The sequence below is a fragment of the Eurypyga helias genome, unplaced genomic scaffold (genome assembly GCF_000690775.1).
Source record: "Eurypyga helias isolate BGI_N326 unplaced genomic scaffold, ASM69077v1 scaffold10091, whole genome shotgun sequence".
NCBI classification, from domain to species: Eukaryota; Metazoa; Chordata; class Aves; order Eurypygiformes; family Eurypygidae; genus Eurypyga; species Eurypyga helias.
Window position 1 is genome coordinate 9,963 of NW_010228918.1, and position 14,431 is coordinate 24,393.

At 44.4% G+C, this 14,431-nt stretch overlaps 1 protein-coding gene across 1 annotated transcript; it reads right to left on the reverse strand.

Moving 5' to 3' along the window:
* Window positions 1-465: 465 nt before the first annotated feature.
* ABHD2 (abhydrolase domain containing 2) lies at window positions 466-14,225 on the reverse strand (the record flags this gene model as incomplete). The annotated part of the gene is made up of 8 exons (XM_010160205.1): window positions 466-739; window positions 1,712-1,796; window positions 2,690-2,759; window positions 4,016-4,126; window positions 5,801-5,893; window positions 9,892-10,075; window positions 11,621-11,788; window positions 14,036-14,225. Coding segments are annotated over 8 exons (1,098 nt in total), but the record flags the coding sequence as incomplete, so codon positions are not given.
* Between the last annotated feature and the right edge of the window lie 206 nt (window positions 14,226-14,431).

Consider the following 14,431-nt stretch of genomic DNA (forward strand, 5'->3'; position numbering starts at 1 on the left):
GTGCAGTCCTAGGAACTGAAAGGCTTCCCTTGAGACTGTAAAAGGCTGGAACTCCACTTGCAGTCAAGCATCTGTTCCCCCAAGCCATATTTTAGTGGCTTACAGACTGAAACACTCACTGGCTTGTGGCTTGGTACAGGTTTTTTTCCCAGCATCAGGAAAGAGAACCTCAGTCAAAGTCACCCTGTCACCTACACCTAAACAAACACTGCAGATAAAGTTGTTTTATCAGCAGGTGAAGAGACAAATATTTGAAACTTCTGCTATATTAAAGCAAGCAGTCTTTAGCTCAAAAACCCTGTAACAAGTCACAGCAACCAAATTCTTCCATCAGAGCAGCAAATTACGAACCAAAGTGACTGTATATGCAAAGACGCTCTGACCAGATATTAAACCTCAGCTGTAACTCCCACTTGGGAAGAAAACATTGTGATCAAACCCCACCCATAAGATATCACGGAGAATGGAAACCTGAAGCAGCAGGTGAGGGAACAAGATGTTCCCAAAGGGGGAACTGAAGTGATCCAGAGTCTTTGGGGCAGTTACTCTTGGCCAGATACAGCCTGCTCTGTATCTGAGCAGTGAGACTTTGTTTTCTCCCACTGGCAGATGGCATTGGCATACTGTACCACAAGCTTATCCATCCAGGTAAGAGGTTCTGGGAATAGTACAGACCCCTCAAAAAATCCAAGGTGGCCTCCATGAAGCAGCAGCACATGCATGACATTTTCCCTTTTCTCTGTAAAACAAAAGGAGGCAGAAAGTTCACATTTTGGAGCTGAGAACAAAACCGTCTTAGGTTGTGATAAGCAATGACTCTTGCCATAGCATCTGAACCAAAGGAGCAGAAATGCACTGACAAAAGCCACGGCTACTTTGAGGTCCTTACTGCTTCACAGGACAGTCTGCAGGAACCAGCCCCAGGCAGACAAGAGGGCTGCCCAAGAAATGCTGCTGGCTGGGCCCTCACAGCAACATCTGTATTGCCAGAGGAACGCTTGGTCTTTAACAAATGAGCATCCATATGCTGGAACTAGGACTGTCAGCACCGTGTTGAGCTGCACGAAGCTCTAACAGTACATCAGCCACCTTGTTCCACGTATAGTGAGAAAAATCCCTGTGCTTGCTTCTGTCTGGAAGCAGCTGAGGACAAATTTTCTGCTTGAAAGCTGTGAGCAGAGAAGGAATGCGCTTCCTTCCTTTGCACCCACTATTTGTGTGACAAAGAAGCAGTCAGCTCCTCAAGGTAATGTGCTATTTTTGTCTTGGCTGAAGATAACCAGTTCTGTGGAACTCTTTTCAAGGGAGAGATTCTAGTTGAGTACCAAGTAACACAGCCATGCACATGCCCCTCCTTCAAAGGGGGCTGTTCATCTGAACTGGATAAAGACTATAACCACCCATCTTTCTACTAAATCCCAGTGAGGAATGAAGACATGAAGAAGCATTTCTCCATTCAAGAGTGTAAGCTGAATGTAACCTGTAGGCTATCGACATAAGCCAAAACAGCAGAAGGTGCCTGAAAGGACTCCAGTTCTTCCTGCTCAAGGTTAGCCATGTTAGTTCTAACAACTGATGATCTGAAGAGGCTTAGTGCACCTCCCAAGGATTGCAGATGTTAGTAGGCAAGTCAAGCTGCTTTGAGATGATGGATCATGCTGTGATAAGGAAACTGGCTCCTGCAAAGCCGGATGAGACTGCTTCAACATACCTGAGAGCGCTCTTGGAATTGATAGAAGACTCTCATGCACAAGAGGATCATCAGCAGCATTAACCAACAGAAGAGGAACATAGATCTGTACCAAGAAACATGGCAGAAAAAACACATAGTAAGGAGCTAGTATTTGAACTTCAGCCTACCAACTTGTAAAAGCATTTTGGCTTAACTCATTTAAGACATCTAATTTCAGAGGTGCCCTGTACTTGTAGAAGCATCAGAAAAGCAAAGAGTTGAAAAACTGTAGAGTACTCACTGATGGAGTACTCTACAGTTTGGTTTTGGGGTTTTGTTTTTTTTTTTTTTTAAACTCAATTTTATCAAAGGGGTAGGGGTGCATCAGAGCAAACACAGAACGAGTCACAGATCTTCCCTATTCTCAGAATTCAAACAGCTACACTGGTTTTGGGGTTTTGTGTTTTTTTTTTTTTTTTTGCTCTGCATTGCTTTGCACATCAGCATGGTAGTGCCAGCCCTGTTACGGACAGCTTGGCTCAAGTCCATGAAACTCCCCTCTCCATCCTCTGGCTCAGTAGACCAAGGGGGAATTAATCTTCTAATTCCACTTATGCAACACTTTGGTCTGCTAAGCATCTACCTGCCAGATAGTGTCCTGACTCTCTTCCACAGTGTCTAGTAAGCTTTTCCTTTGAAACTGCAGGTTCCATGCCACTACCCATCGACCACCTTATCCTCATACATTCAGAGCAGTTCAGCTGAATGCGTGGCTTTATCTAGATGGCTTTGGTGCTACTACCCATCAGATATGACCTCTTAACAGCCCAGAGCATTTGGCCCCAGTATTAGAGGTAGCAAAAACTGAAATCCCGCTCTAATATACAGTGTCTGATTATTTCTGAAAATACCAGCTAAAGCAGTTGGGTCTGGGTATCAACAACAGAAATCACAGAATATTTTATTTCCAGTAGGAAAATGAAGGTAACAAGAGCAGAGTCTACTGCAAGAGCTTACCCTGTGCAAGTAATGCAGGCAGCTTTCTTCTTCATAGTATTCCTTCAGGGAACTGTAGCCATGGAACTTCCTGAAATAAAGACTGTCATTGTAAAGACTGTCATCTGCTTATAGTACTCATGTGACTTACTTTCAAGTGAGGCCATATATGCAGAGATAGGCATGATGCCCCGATTTTCACAGACAAGGCTTTTCTCTACCCAGTATCTCTGCCAACACCTTTGGCAGCCCATGCCTTTATGCTTTCTGTGCTTACTTACACTGTTATAGCATGGGCAAGGTAAACATGCACACTGAAGTCTAGCAGCCTTCAGGGCATTTCTTTTAAAGTATCCCACTTAAGTAACAGTACGTACGGAAGAAAAAAAGAGTTATGATCTTGTTCATCTTTACTAGAGAGCCTTTTCAAATACAAAACCCCCAGAGTTTATGAACCTCAAACATATGGGACAAAAGGACCTGCCTACAAGCCACCCAGAATTCACTGTGGCTCCAGTTCTTCACCAAAACTTTAGCACTCCATCACAAACCAACAATTCAGTCCACCTATACTCAGTTGCCTTCCCCCCCGCCCCTGCCCCTCCCCCAAAATGTAACAGTCAGCATAGCTGTTGGCCCAACTAGAGAGAGGCCTCAGGAATGAGGGAACAAGCAGGGTGATTTCCTTAGGAATTGCTTTGAGAAGTAGCCAGAGAATAATCCCAGTCTGCCAAAAGTGTTACAGCTTCATTCTGGACAGGTGTCGATACCTGATCCAGAACACACCATGGTATAAACACTGCCACTGAGGAAAGTGCCATGCTGTTTTCAGGACACAGGCAGTAGCAGGCCACTGCTTAATAAAGCAGAGAGATTTAGGTATTAGTATGACAAGTAAAAAAAGGTTGTATTATCCCAGCCAATCCTAATATTTACTGAGAAGGCAGTGTTTTTTTGGAAGAATGTTTTTATTTTCTTCATAATTCAAGAAGGACTAAGGATATCCAGGCGCACTTCTGGGCTGCTTTCCACATTCCGCACTTTTTTCATCCAGAGTTTAGAGGTAGAGCTCGCCTCTTCCTACATTATTGAAGGCTGCAGGTTTGGAAGTTACTCACAACTAAATGCCTCCTGGATGATTTTACAGAAGCTGTAACTGTCAATAAAAAGGTGTGTGGTTTTTTTTTCTGGTAAGTTTTATTCAATGCAAAGGTAAGGAAGAATTTGACGTTGTCAGCACTGTATTCCAGCAGATTGCTACAGGCACAGCAAGGGTCATGCAGGAGCTACACTTGAAAGAGAAAATTCTTTGAGTGCTATAGAGGATCAGAGAATCGCCCTTCATACCTCATAACGTTATCATCAATCTGCATAAGTGATGTTGCTGTATAAAGTTTGCTCAGATCAGCATCTGACAGGCTTTGTGGCTTCTTCATGTTATCTCCAAAAAGAACTTGCCTAAAAGAATAACATCAAGAAAACCATCCAAATAAGGTAACAAGGGCAGCAAAGCCATGACCAGTTCAAAGACAACTGAGTTTACCAAGTCTACCAAGATAAGACTAGAAGTGGGCTACAAATACATGAGGCTTTCTTGGGAACAAGCACAGCTGATCTGTCCACTTCCCTCTGCAGCAAGGCATAACAGAAACCCTAGTGGCCTCTTTATGGAAAAGGAGAGTTTTCCTGTTATACTGAAAAACTGCATGAGGGGCCTCTAAAAAGAATCTTCCCAGAACAGACAGCACTAAGTGTATTTGGAACAGAGGCTACAGTTAGAGGGAGGGTCCATTGGCTTCAGCCCAAACCCATGGGTGGCTTGGGCGAGAGCACCAGCAGTCCTGACCATAGCATCTCCTCCACCATCTGGCTCTGAAGGCTGCCCAGAACAGACACAAGGTTAGCTCACACAGAAGTTCCTTGGGGCATTACCGCAGCAGAAAGCTATTTACTCCAGACACTCATCATCACTTGTTATTGCCCTCAGGAGAGGATGTGTTTCTTTACCAGAACAAAGAACTACTCTAACAAATGGAATGAGAGCCACAAGCTGGAAGAGTTTTTATTTCCTTTTGCGAGGCAGCTGCAGGGCAGAGTAGGAGGGAGGCTAGGTTTGATTTGGGGAGTTGCCTTAGAGTACAAGTGATTATGAAGAAAAGTTTAACAGATTTGCCTTCAAGCCAATACTGGCTTTTTCAGGCTTATAAATTTAAGGACCTTTTAATGGGAGCTTACCTAATTTCACATGTTAAATTTGGTCAAGTTGTCAAAATATTTTTCAATCTAAGATGAATTATGTGGATCATCCCACATATAGAAGGAATTGGGGCAGCTGGCAAGTGTTTCCGTACTGCACAGGAGTGTGAACAATGCGCCAAAAGTTTGCAAGTGACATGCTCTTAATTGGAATTAGTCTTGGATATTCTCCTCCTTTTTCTTTGAGACAGGCAAGTTCAAATATACACAGATGAGGTACTTCGACATTTACTGCCCTTGAAAGAAGTACCCAGAGATCTTCTGATGGAGGAAGACAACACTGAGCATGTCACCTGTTTAACATACATTGCTGTTATGCAAAAGCTACAGATCACAGCAGCAGCACAGGAATCCTACAAGTACACTTCTACTCCAGGAAGAGCAACACTATGTTTATTTTGCTGGCTACATGCTCTTTCTAGAGGAACAGCTAGAAGCCAGTGCTACAGTTTGACTATTTGCTTATTTGATAAGCAGCAGTCCCATACCCAGATCACCTCAGGTAGGTGGCACAAGAGGCTCCTTGAATAGGGACTTCTTTGCCTAGAAGTGAAACAGATGCAGAATACTCCACTTTGAAGTCTAATTGCAATGTTTGCCTGTGCACATCGTGTTTATTCATTACGCAAGTTCCCTCAGAGGGGAAAAAAAGAGAAAGCCTGCATTCATTCTAACATGACTACCAAAGCTTCTCTGTATATTTCACAGTATATGAATGGGATTGACATGGGCTCCCCTTCTCTGCTGGTTCATCTAGAGACCACCAAGCAAGGAACTGGTGCATCATCTTTCAGGAGTCCTGTTTTAAAGGACCGAGAAGACAAATCTGACATAGCAATTGACCCAGTCAATACTATCAGTCATGTACCACAGCACCTGTGAGAAAGGATAATCTTCTTCATGTTGTCTGCCATGAGGAAGTTATAAAATCTTCTGCATTGATCCCACTGCATGAAGGTTTCCTGTGCCCTACAAGAAAACAGAGCAGAATAATCAAAGCCGTTAGAGATCTTTATGTACTACATTAATACACTGCAACATCTTACAGCAGCCTAGAGGCTATGTAAACAAGTCTCCACGCCTTCCCTGCCACAGCTTAACCTTTTCCAGGAACCAACTTCCACTATGATGAAGTTTGGTAGTATCGGAACACAGATCTGCAATCTCATTTTGCACAGTGAGACCAACAGTTTTGATCAGAGCATTTAAGAGCCATCAATCATGGTCTGTAACACCAACAAGAGGATTTTAGTATCCCTTTGCATACGTTAAATATCATTTACCCAATGGGACTCCCAGGGAAAGGACTAAAACCCGCTGCTGAACAAGGTGTTGCCTATTGTGCATGTAGCTCTGCAGATGAAGTAATCTGTGCAGAGGTTTCCAGTATGCACAGCCACTATTACTGTTTCAGTTTCATTGGCAGGAACTCTAGGGATAAATACTAGTTGCAGCTGCAAGTAGCATCTGAGTTGGTCTCTACCTAGTCTCAAAGCAGACTAGCACTTCACAGTTTACCTGTTGTTAAGACAGAACTAGCCGTTAACTTCTGTGAGCTCTGCCAGACACCAGCACTCTGCTATGCAGGGTCACGGACAGGTTATACCTTTACCCTCACAGGGTTTGCCATTACTGAGGAACACTGCCATCGTTTACTGAGCAACACAGGAATGCTGGGAGCAGTTTCAGCTACTGAAGTACTCCTGCCATTTAAACACTCACATACCATGGGACCTACAGCAGCATTAGCATGACCTTTCAAGCCACAATCTGCAAGCCCCATACCAGAGCAAAAGCAAGCTATGTTTTCTTCTAGTAAGCCATGCTGGAATACAGAATCAGGGAAAAAAGCGACCCACAAAAAAACCCCATCCCATGCTCTGTATCTTTTTGTCTAGCCAGACAAGCTGTGGGGTGCCCATCCCTGGAGGGTCTTCAAGGCCAGGTTAGATGAGGCTTTGAGCAACCTGGTCTAGTGGAAGGTGTCCCTGCCCATGGCAGGGTGGAACTAGATGGTCTTGGAGGTCCCCTCCAACCTAAACCATTCTATGATCCTATGACTACACCCACCATATTTATGCCAGGGCAGAGGAATGAAAGAAGATGGGAAGAAAGTGGGGAGATTTAGATTAGATATCAGGAAAGAATTCTTCACAGAGAAGGTAGGGAGGCACTGGAACAGGTTGCCCAGGGAAGCTGTGGATGCCCCATCCCTGGAAGTGTCCAAGGCCAGGCTGGATGAGGCCTGGAGCAACCTGGTGTAGTGGAAGGTGTCCCTGCCCATGGCGGGGGGACTGGAATTGGATGGTCTTTAAGGTCCCTTCCAACCCAAACCATTCTATGGTTTTCAAAGCAAACCTATTTAAGTTATTACAAGACATTTGAAGTTACATTTCCCTGCTGTTCACAGTAGTACTCATCGTAAAAAGAGCTGCAAGTACCAAAAGAAAGTAGCTTCTGCTATTTTGAGGACTGCATAGGTTTCAAAGCTGAGGTCTCTGTCACAGCCTGTAGCCATGGTAAAGATACATTCCACAAGATCAAGAAGCAGAAACAAGCCTGTGCAGGCAGAGATTATGAAATAAGGAGATGTGTCCCTGATTAGCCTCAGGGAACACATCCTCCAGACTGTATTAATTCATTCAACTAAGTCTCATTCTTCTAACGGATCATAGTATTGATGCTACTTTATTATGCCCGCTATGGGACTCATGCTTAATGCTCTGGAAATGCTTTCGTATTTCAGATCTCTGGCTCACCTTGCTCACCACCCCACTTTTTTCCTTCACTCCCTGAAGTTATTTGGTGGATAAAGGCTGTACAAGTTAATATACAAAGAAAGTGGAATTGTAAACTAAGTTGTCATGTCTACCACAGCAATCCACTTTCATGAAGCCCAGGGGGATGAGGCCAATTATTTTAACTCACCAGACCAAGCCTAGGAAGGCTAAGGCTTAACTATTCCATCTGGAGGTGCTTTGTACCTCCCCACTCCCAATTCTGTGACAGGGGCACTAGGTGCTCCCTATCCTGTCTTGTGCATAGACGTTGCTTTCCCTAAGCTCTCCAGCCAATGAGCATTTAAAGCAGTAGTAGATTAGGTAGGGAGACACAAGATCTGAAAAGCCTTCCTGGTAACGCCTAACTGATGTTTCCTGACCCAGGATGTGCTGCTAGTAGCTAGTTCCCCAGCAGGTGGAGCCAAGAGCTCAGGAATCCCCCCCAACCCACCGAAAACTCGAAGAATTAAACTAAAGACAAGCAGCTGGTATTTTTCTACAGGAATATCTAAGTGGAATATTGTTAAACAGGTTGTCCTTGCCCTGTAATTCTACCAGCACATCATGACATACTACTGTCAGAATCAGTTTTGGGAACACTGTTACTCACATCATCATTCTGGAGACCAGCAATACAATAAGGTGTAATTGAAGATGATTAATCAAGTAGACCACAGCCAGATGTGATCCTTGCAAACCCTGTCCAATGGCTGCAGTTGGGGAGCTGGCATCAGAAGTATGCTCTGTGCTCTATGCCAAAAGCCCAAGACTGCTAACATTGTTTTACTTGAAAAAACCAAAAACAAACAAACAAACAAAACCCCAAAAAACCAAAACCAAACCAAAAACCAGAAAAACTGTTCCTGAAAGCAACTCTTCAGATTAAGGGTGTGAAACTCATGGGGACACAGCAGCAGATTATACACTCTTCTAGCAGTAGTCACATCTGATCTCAAAAGGGATTAAGTATGCTGGAATATTACCAACATGCATATTAAGCTTTTAGTCACATAGTAATCCTTCCAGAAGAGTTTCTTTCACCTGTAGGAACTTAACTCATACAAGGTGTCTTCAGACTGCTGAATATCAAACTGGTCCCTGCACAGACAGAGCATCAGGAGAGTTCCAGCTACCTTCACCAGGGCTGGGAGGCCAAATTCCATAGCAAGGCCCTTTCACAGCTACAGTAGGTTTTTTTTTTTCTGCCCAAAGGATCATGATCCAAATACCTCAGCCCCTTTTTGCTTTTCAAAGAGTCTCAGGGCTCCGAAGCGCAGTTCAATTACTGTGAAGTCAGCTACGCCTCAGTAATTATCCATATATACTGACAGTAAAAACTGGAAGTGGTAGCTTAGTCAGTCATGCTGCTTTAATCTTCATTAACTGCACATACATGGAAAGTTACTGCACATCAGTTCTGAAGTGGCAGTGCTGTACCCAGATCCTCCATCTGGATGTCCAACACTAGGTGGCGCCAATACAGCTCCTCTGCAGTGCTGCAGCCTTGGCTTTGAGGTGGGGAACCACAGGTTAACTTTTTAGACAGTCTTTAGGGCTAAGCCTTCCTCTCCCCACTTTCCAAATTGTATAGCGTGGTTGCAAGTTCCTTTCCACCTCCTCATCAGCCCACAAGACCGTTTCAGTGACACACTAAGCAGGAAACATGGACTGACAGAGTACAAGCTGTGTCTCTTTCCAGTCTCCCCAGGAAAAAGCTACCAGATGAAACTGCATATTGAAGCCAGGAAAGCGATTATGAACCAAGGGATACCTCTCAGAGTGGCGAGAAAGTGTAAACCATTGCTTGAAAACCTGGCATCTCAGCAGTTTGTCATACTGCCCAGGTTTCCCAGGACTGCACAGGGAATGCCTCCCCTTAGGATGCTGTAGCAATGAGACTGTTAGGCCAGCTCACACGCACCAACCAGAAGCTGCCAGCATGTACCTGGCCAGGTACAGAAAGCTTAATTTGCATTGTTGACAGAAATCTTATTTGTGCTGCCAAATCAACAGAGCCTTGGCTGCTCCTTTGGGAGGGTTGCATCCTGCACAGCACAGTCGGTCAGACCAGTTCAGTGCAGGAGAAGCAACACTCTTCACCTTACCCTTCCACACCACACCCTGCCCAAGGTCTGCCCCTCCTGCACCCCCAGGAGGAGACCAGCATGGAGACATCTCCAGGCCTACCTCAGAGCACTGTACCCCTGGCACACGCTGACGCAGCACAGGACTCGCTCCTGGTTGGCCTGACTCTCTCCCAGGTATTTGCACACAATGTTTCCACCCAGGCTGAAGCCCACGACAAGCAGCTGGGTCTGAGGGTAGGTCTTCTTGATGTAATTAACCATGGCACCAAATTCCCAGGTGCAACCTAAAAATAAGGACAAAGTCAAGGGTCATCTTCCAACAAACCTAGATTCCCACTTCAAGCTTCAGTCATGTGCTTTAAGTGCAGCTTCTTACCCTGAAATCTGAAACTAGAACAGCAACAGGTCAAGCTTGATGTTAAGGCTGGAGGATTCAGCCTTTCCCAAGATTAGGCTACTTGCTCATCAACAACTATGTCAGGAATCCAGTAAGAGCCAGGACACTAGGATACTTGGGTTGGAGGCAGAGTAAAAGTCTGCTCATGGTCTTGGCTGGCACTCCACTTAACAAGCAAAGCTGCCAAGCTATTTACTGTCTTACTCAAAGGAAGTGCTAGGCATTCCTTGCCCTTTCCAAGGCTATAAGAGATCAAAAAGGTACATTCGAAGAGATGTACTACAGAGTAACTCCCTTGGGTCTAAAGCAAAGCTTCATAAAAGAAAGCTCTCAGCTTCTATCAAAAAAGTAAATGCTTTAAGGAGGCCAAGCTTAGTTCCCAAGACATGGTAGGCTTGAAGCCAAGCCTAGGGCCTCGATACAAATTGAGGTACTTGGTATTCCTGAAACATTTTCCACCAAAGAATAGATTTAGTAAGTATTATGGTTTATTTGCCTGCCAGGCCCAGAATCTCAAAGCACAATATTCCTATTTTGGCAATTCAACTGTTCAAGATAAACATTCAAACTGTTAATCCAAACTCTTAGCAGTACCCTTGAGTTTCTTTTTTTTTTTTTAAAGATAACTAACACCCGTCTGTTAAACCCACAATTGAGTCCTGACATAATGCACCTACAGATGCTGGCAGTAAAGAGGGACACAAGGGCCCAAGAGAACTCAGGAATAAGGGGATCAGATCACAGGCAAGAAGGCCACATTCAACAGAGATCACGTTACTCACATGGGCAGTGAAGCGTAGCTGGAGTCACCCTTAACAGTTTCAAATCCTTTTAATTTCTACGTTAAGAAAGATTTCCTTATATTCAAGAAGAAAGCCCAGAATCATGACAGTTAAGCACTAACACTTTTGTAGCTTTACTGTCACATTATGGAATTATTGCTGTTCCTTGATATTTGTGTTACATCTAGGGACCAATCCTCACATGTCCCTCCTAGGACAGACACATTTTTTGGAGAGGCTGCTACAAACTCCTTTCGTACTCCATTGTATAAAGCCTCAGAAGTAGTTTACTTCAGAGCCAGGTTTGTTTCACATTCCATTAAACTGACATTTCAGCATCTCTAAAATCATCTGAGCAGGCTTAATAGTCACAAGAATTTCTCCTCCTCCTCCTCCCTCCCCCCCCCCAAGACTTCTTTCCAAAAAAACCTGCCTCCTTGATTAAGATACATGTGTAAAAGCTGGTAGGAGATACATGGAAAAGTGAATCCCAGTATTAGCCTCCCCTCTCTGTCAGATTGTTTGGTTTTGTTCTTAAGAACCAGTACAAAGTTATCCTCAGATATAGCAGTTATCCTGAAGGAGGGTGATCAAGTCCTAGAAATGCCACAAGCTTTAAAGTGAGTCCCCAGCTGCAGTGAAGTACCTACCGTACGTGAACATTCGCGGTGAAGTGAGCTCAATATTTGGTAAGGCTCCCAAGTGATTCAGCACAGCACATCTGTACCCATTTTTTTGGGCGTAGTCAACGAAAGTGCGGATGTACTGCTTTTCGCTGTGGTTAGCGATCCCAGGGCAGATGACCATTGTGACATCCTCTGTGCACAGAAAGAGGGGGAAGTTAAGTGTCACTTCGTGCAAATTAAGAGACTCAGAAGATTTCCATTTCAGATCCATGGGCAACCATCTGTGCTGGATTCAGTCAGAAAAGAGTTAACTCTTTACCGTGGCTGCTAGGAAGCTGTTCCTGGATGCAGAGAGCAGCACTGATAAGGTCTCAGCTGGCGCTGGGCAATGCCTGCACCAGATTCAAGGTCTTTCTCCGCTTCTGATCCTGCAGCTGCGTTCCCAGCTCTGTCTCACTACAGGCAGTGCAGGGGACACACAGTTCAGGCAGCTGACCCCAACTGACCAAGGGAGTATTTCATTCCATAGTATGTCATGCTCAGTGCAGAGGTGAGGAGGGGGTCCAGGAGCCATTACTCTCTTGCTCATGTGCACTTACTGATACTCTCCCCGACTCCTGCGTTAGCTGCTTCGCTGACTCCTGTGCTGGCTCCTTCGTGAGGGAGTTGGTGGGTTTGTTTAGTTTACCCGGTCATGCTATAGCTCTTGGGCTCTCTATCTCTGACACTACTCAGCACCTAGTTGTGCACTGGTCAGTAGGTGATGAGCAACTGTATCATATTGTATAATCTGTTTTATTTTCTATTATTTTAATTATTTATTAGTAGTAGTACTTGTATATATTAACTTAATTAGTAAACAGTTCTTATCTCAATTTTAGAAGCTTCCTTTCTTTTTCCTCAGATACTTCCCTTCCACTGGAGGAGGGGAGGGGGGATTTGTGAGAGCAGCTTCGTGGTATTTTGCTGACCAGAATTAAGCCCCAACACCATCTACCAGAAGTAAGCTAAAAATCCTACAGGTCTGCCAAAAACCCAGTATGGGACAGGAGACTAATGGCTCTAGTGCTACAAACGTGAAGTAATTACAGGAGAACAGTTTTCTGACTTCAGGGAAAGCTGCCCAAACAGTTCCACAGGCACCACCTAGAGACCAAGAGTAAATTCTTCCCTTTGAAAGACATTTTTGACATTACTCTGCCTTCTGTCAACCTGTTGTGACTGTTAAGTGTGTGTAAGATCTGGAGCCCACTGCTCATTCATGCACCAAAGTACACAGGCGACAATTTTTCCCTTATTCCCTTCCACAATTGGGTATAACACAGATTTTCAAAATGAAGCTAAGCACAGACATGCTGATTGGCTGACATCATCTCCTTTGTGGCTAATCTAATCTTTTATCTGCTGACACTGTTCGCTAGTTTAACAAGATATGATTTCATCAACTAAGAAGGCAACTGTTGTAATTCAAGTAAGCACCGTAAATTACATTCAAGATTAGCACATGCGCTTTGATTTAGCTATTAGACTCCTTGCACTTATGTGCCAAGCTCCAACGCTTAGCAGCGGCTCTAGCCACAGAATTTTTGCCTAATTAGGAAAACACTGCTCACACTCTCTTCAATAATAAGGATAACAGTAACTGGTCTCGAGCAGCATTATACCAAGAGGATCTCAACACTGACAGTTAAGAACTCTGCTTTTTCTGAAGGCCAAATGGAAGTCAGGGGATTACAACGAAATCAGATACTGTAGGGGTAAATTGTACTTCTGAAGTTAAGCTAACTCAGTTTTACATGTTGCTGTTACTAGTAATACCAGTGAGTTTGACAGTTGACATCCACTCTGAATACATACACAATGTTGTAAGCAATCACCATGATTTTCTACTTTTCATGGAGTTCTCTTCACATCTGGACTCCTTCATAACTGGCGCACATGATGCTTGTTTTCAGGCAGATCTTGAAACAGCCATTGTTAGGAGACTACCAAGAATCTGTTTATAAGGTGGAGATAAAGTCTAGCTTCTTTTCCGTACAAACCAGGCTATGAGGAACCCCATGCAGCCGGTCCCTGGTGTATGATTCCACAGCCTTAACAGGCAAAGGACACTCCAAACAAGGCTTATCACTAGATTCTCTTTGCCAGCCTCTCACCTGAGGAACAGGTGATGGAGCATTTCTACGTTCCTTAACACCCCACATCTTGCCACAAACAGTTAATTGATGTAGTAGGGCATCTCCTGCTGCCCGAGATGCAGGTATTCGGCAAGATGGCCTCACAACCTCCAAGCATCGTTAGTATTGCTTAGCAGCCCCCTTCCATCACAAGCAGTAACGTCTATCCTTTCTGAAAAATCAAGGGGCAGTGTCCTCATCCATGCCCAGAGAACAGAATCAAGATTAGCAGCTAGCTGCAGCCAGCAGCTGTTTGACTGACCTCCAATGCAGTGCTCGGACTGCGGCTCAAAGAGATCAAAGGTGGCTGTTGCTCCATCTGGCATCGTGAGATACTTGCGAAGACCATATGGATGTGGTGATCTCACTCTCCCCATTTTTCCATAAAGGGCAGTCTGGATATGTCCACTCTTCCCCCAGATCAGAGGTGGAATGTACCTGAAAGACAGTAACTTAATTGCTTATCCCTGCTGCATTAACAAGCCTTTAAGAACACATAAGCAGTCCCGTAAGAAAACTCGCCCTCGCTACCAGATAAAGTAACAAAAAGAATGGTTTTTCCTATGACTGAACTGGCAGCGCTGATCTCTGCAGCCTCACACAAGGACAGACTGATATGCTCTCAAAGCTGAGATCAACACTGACAGCAGCAGCCAAA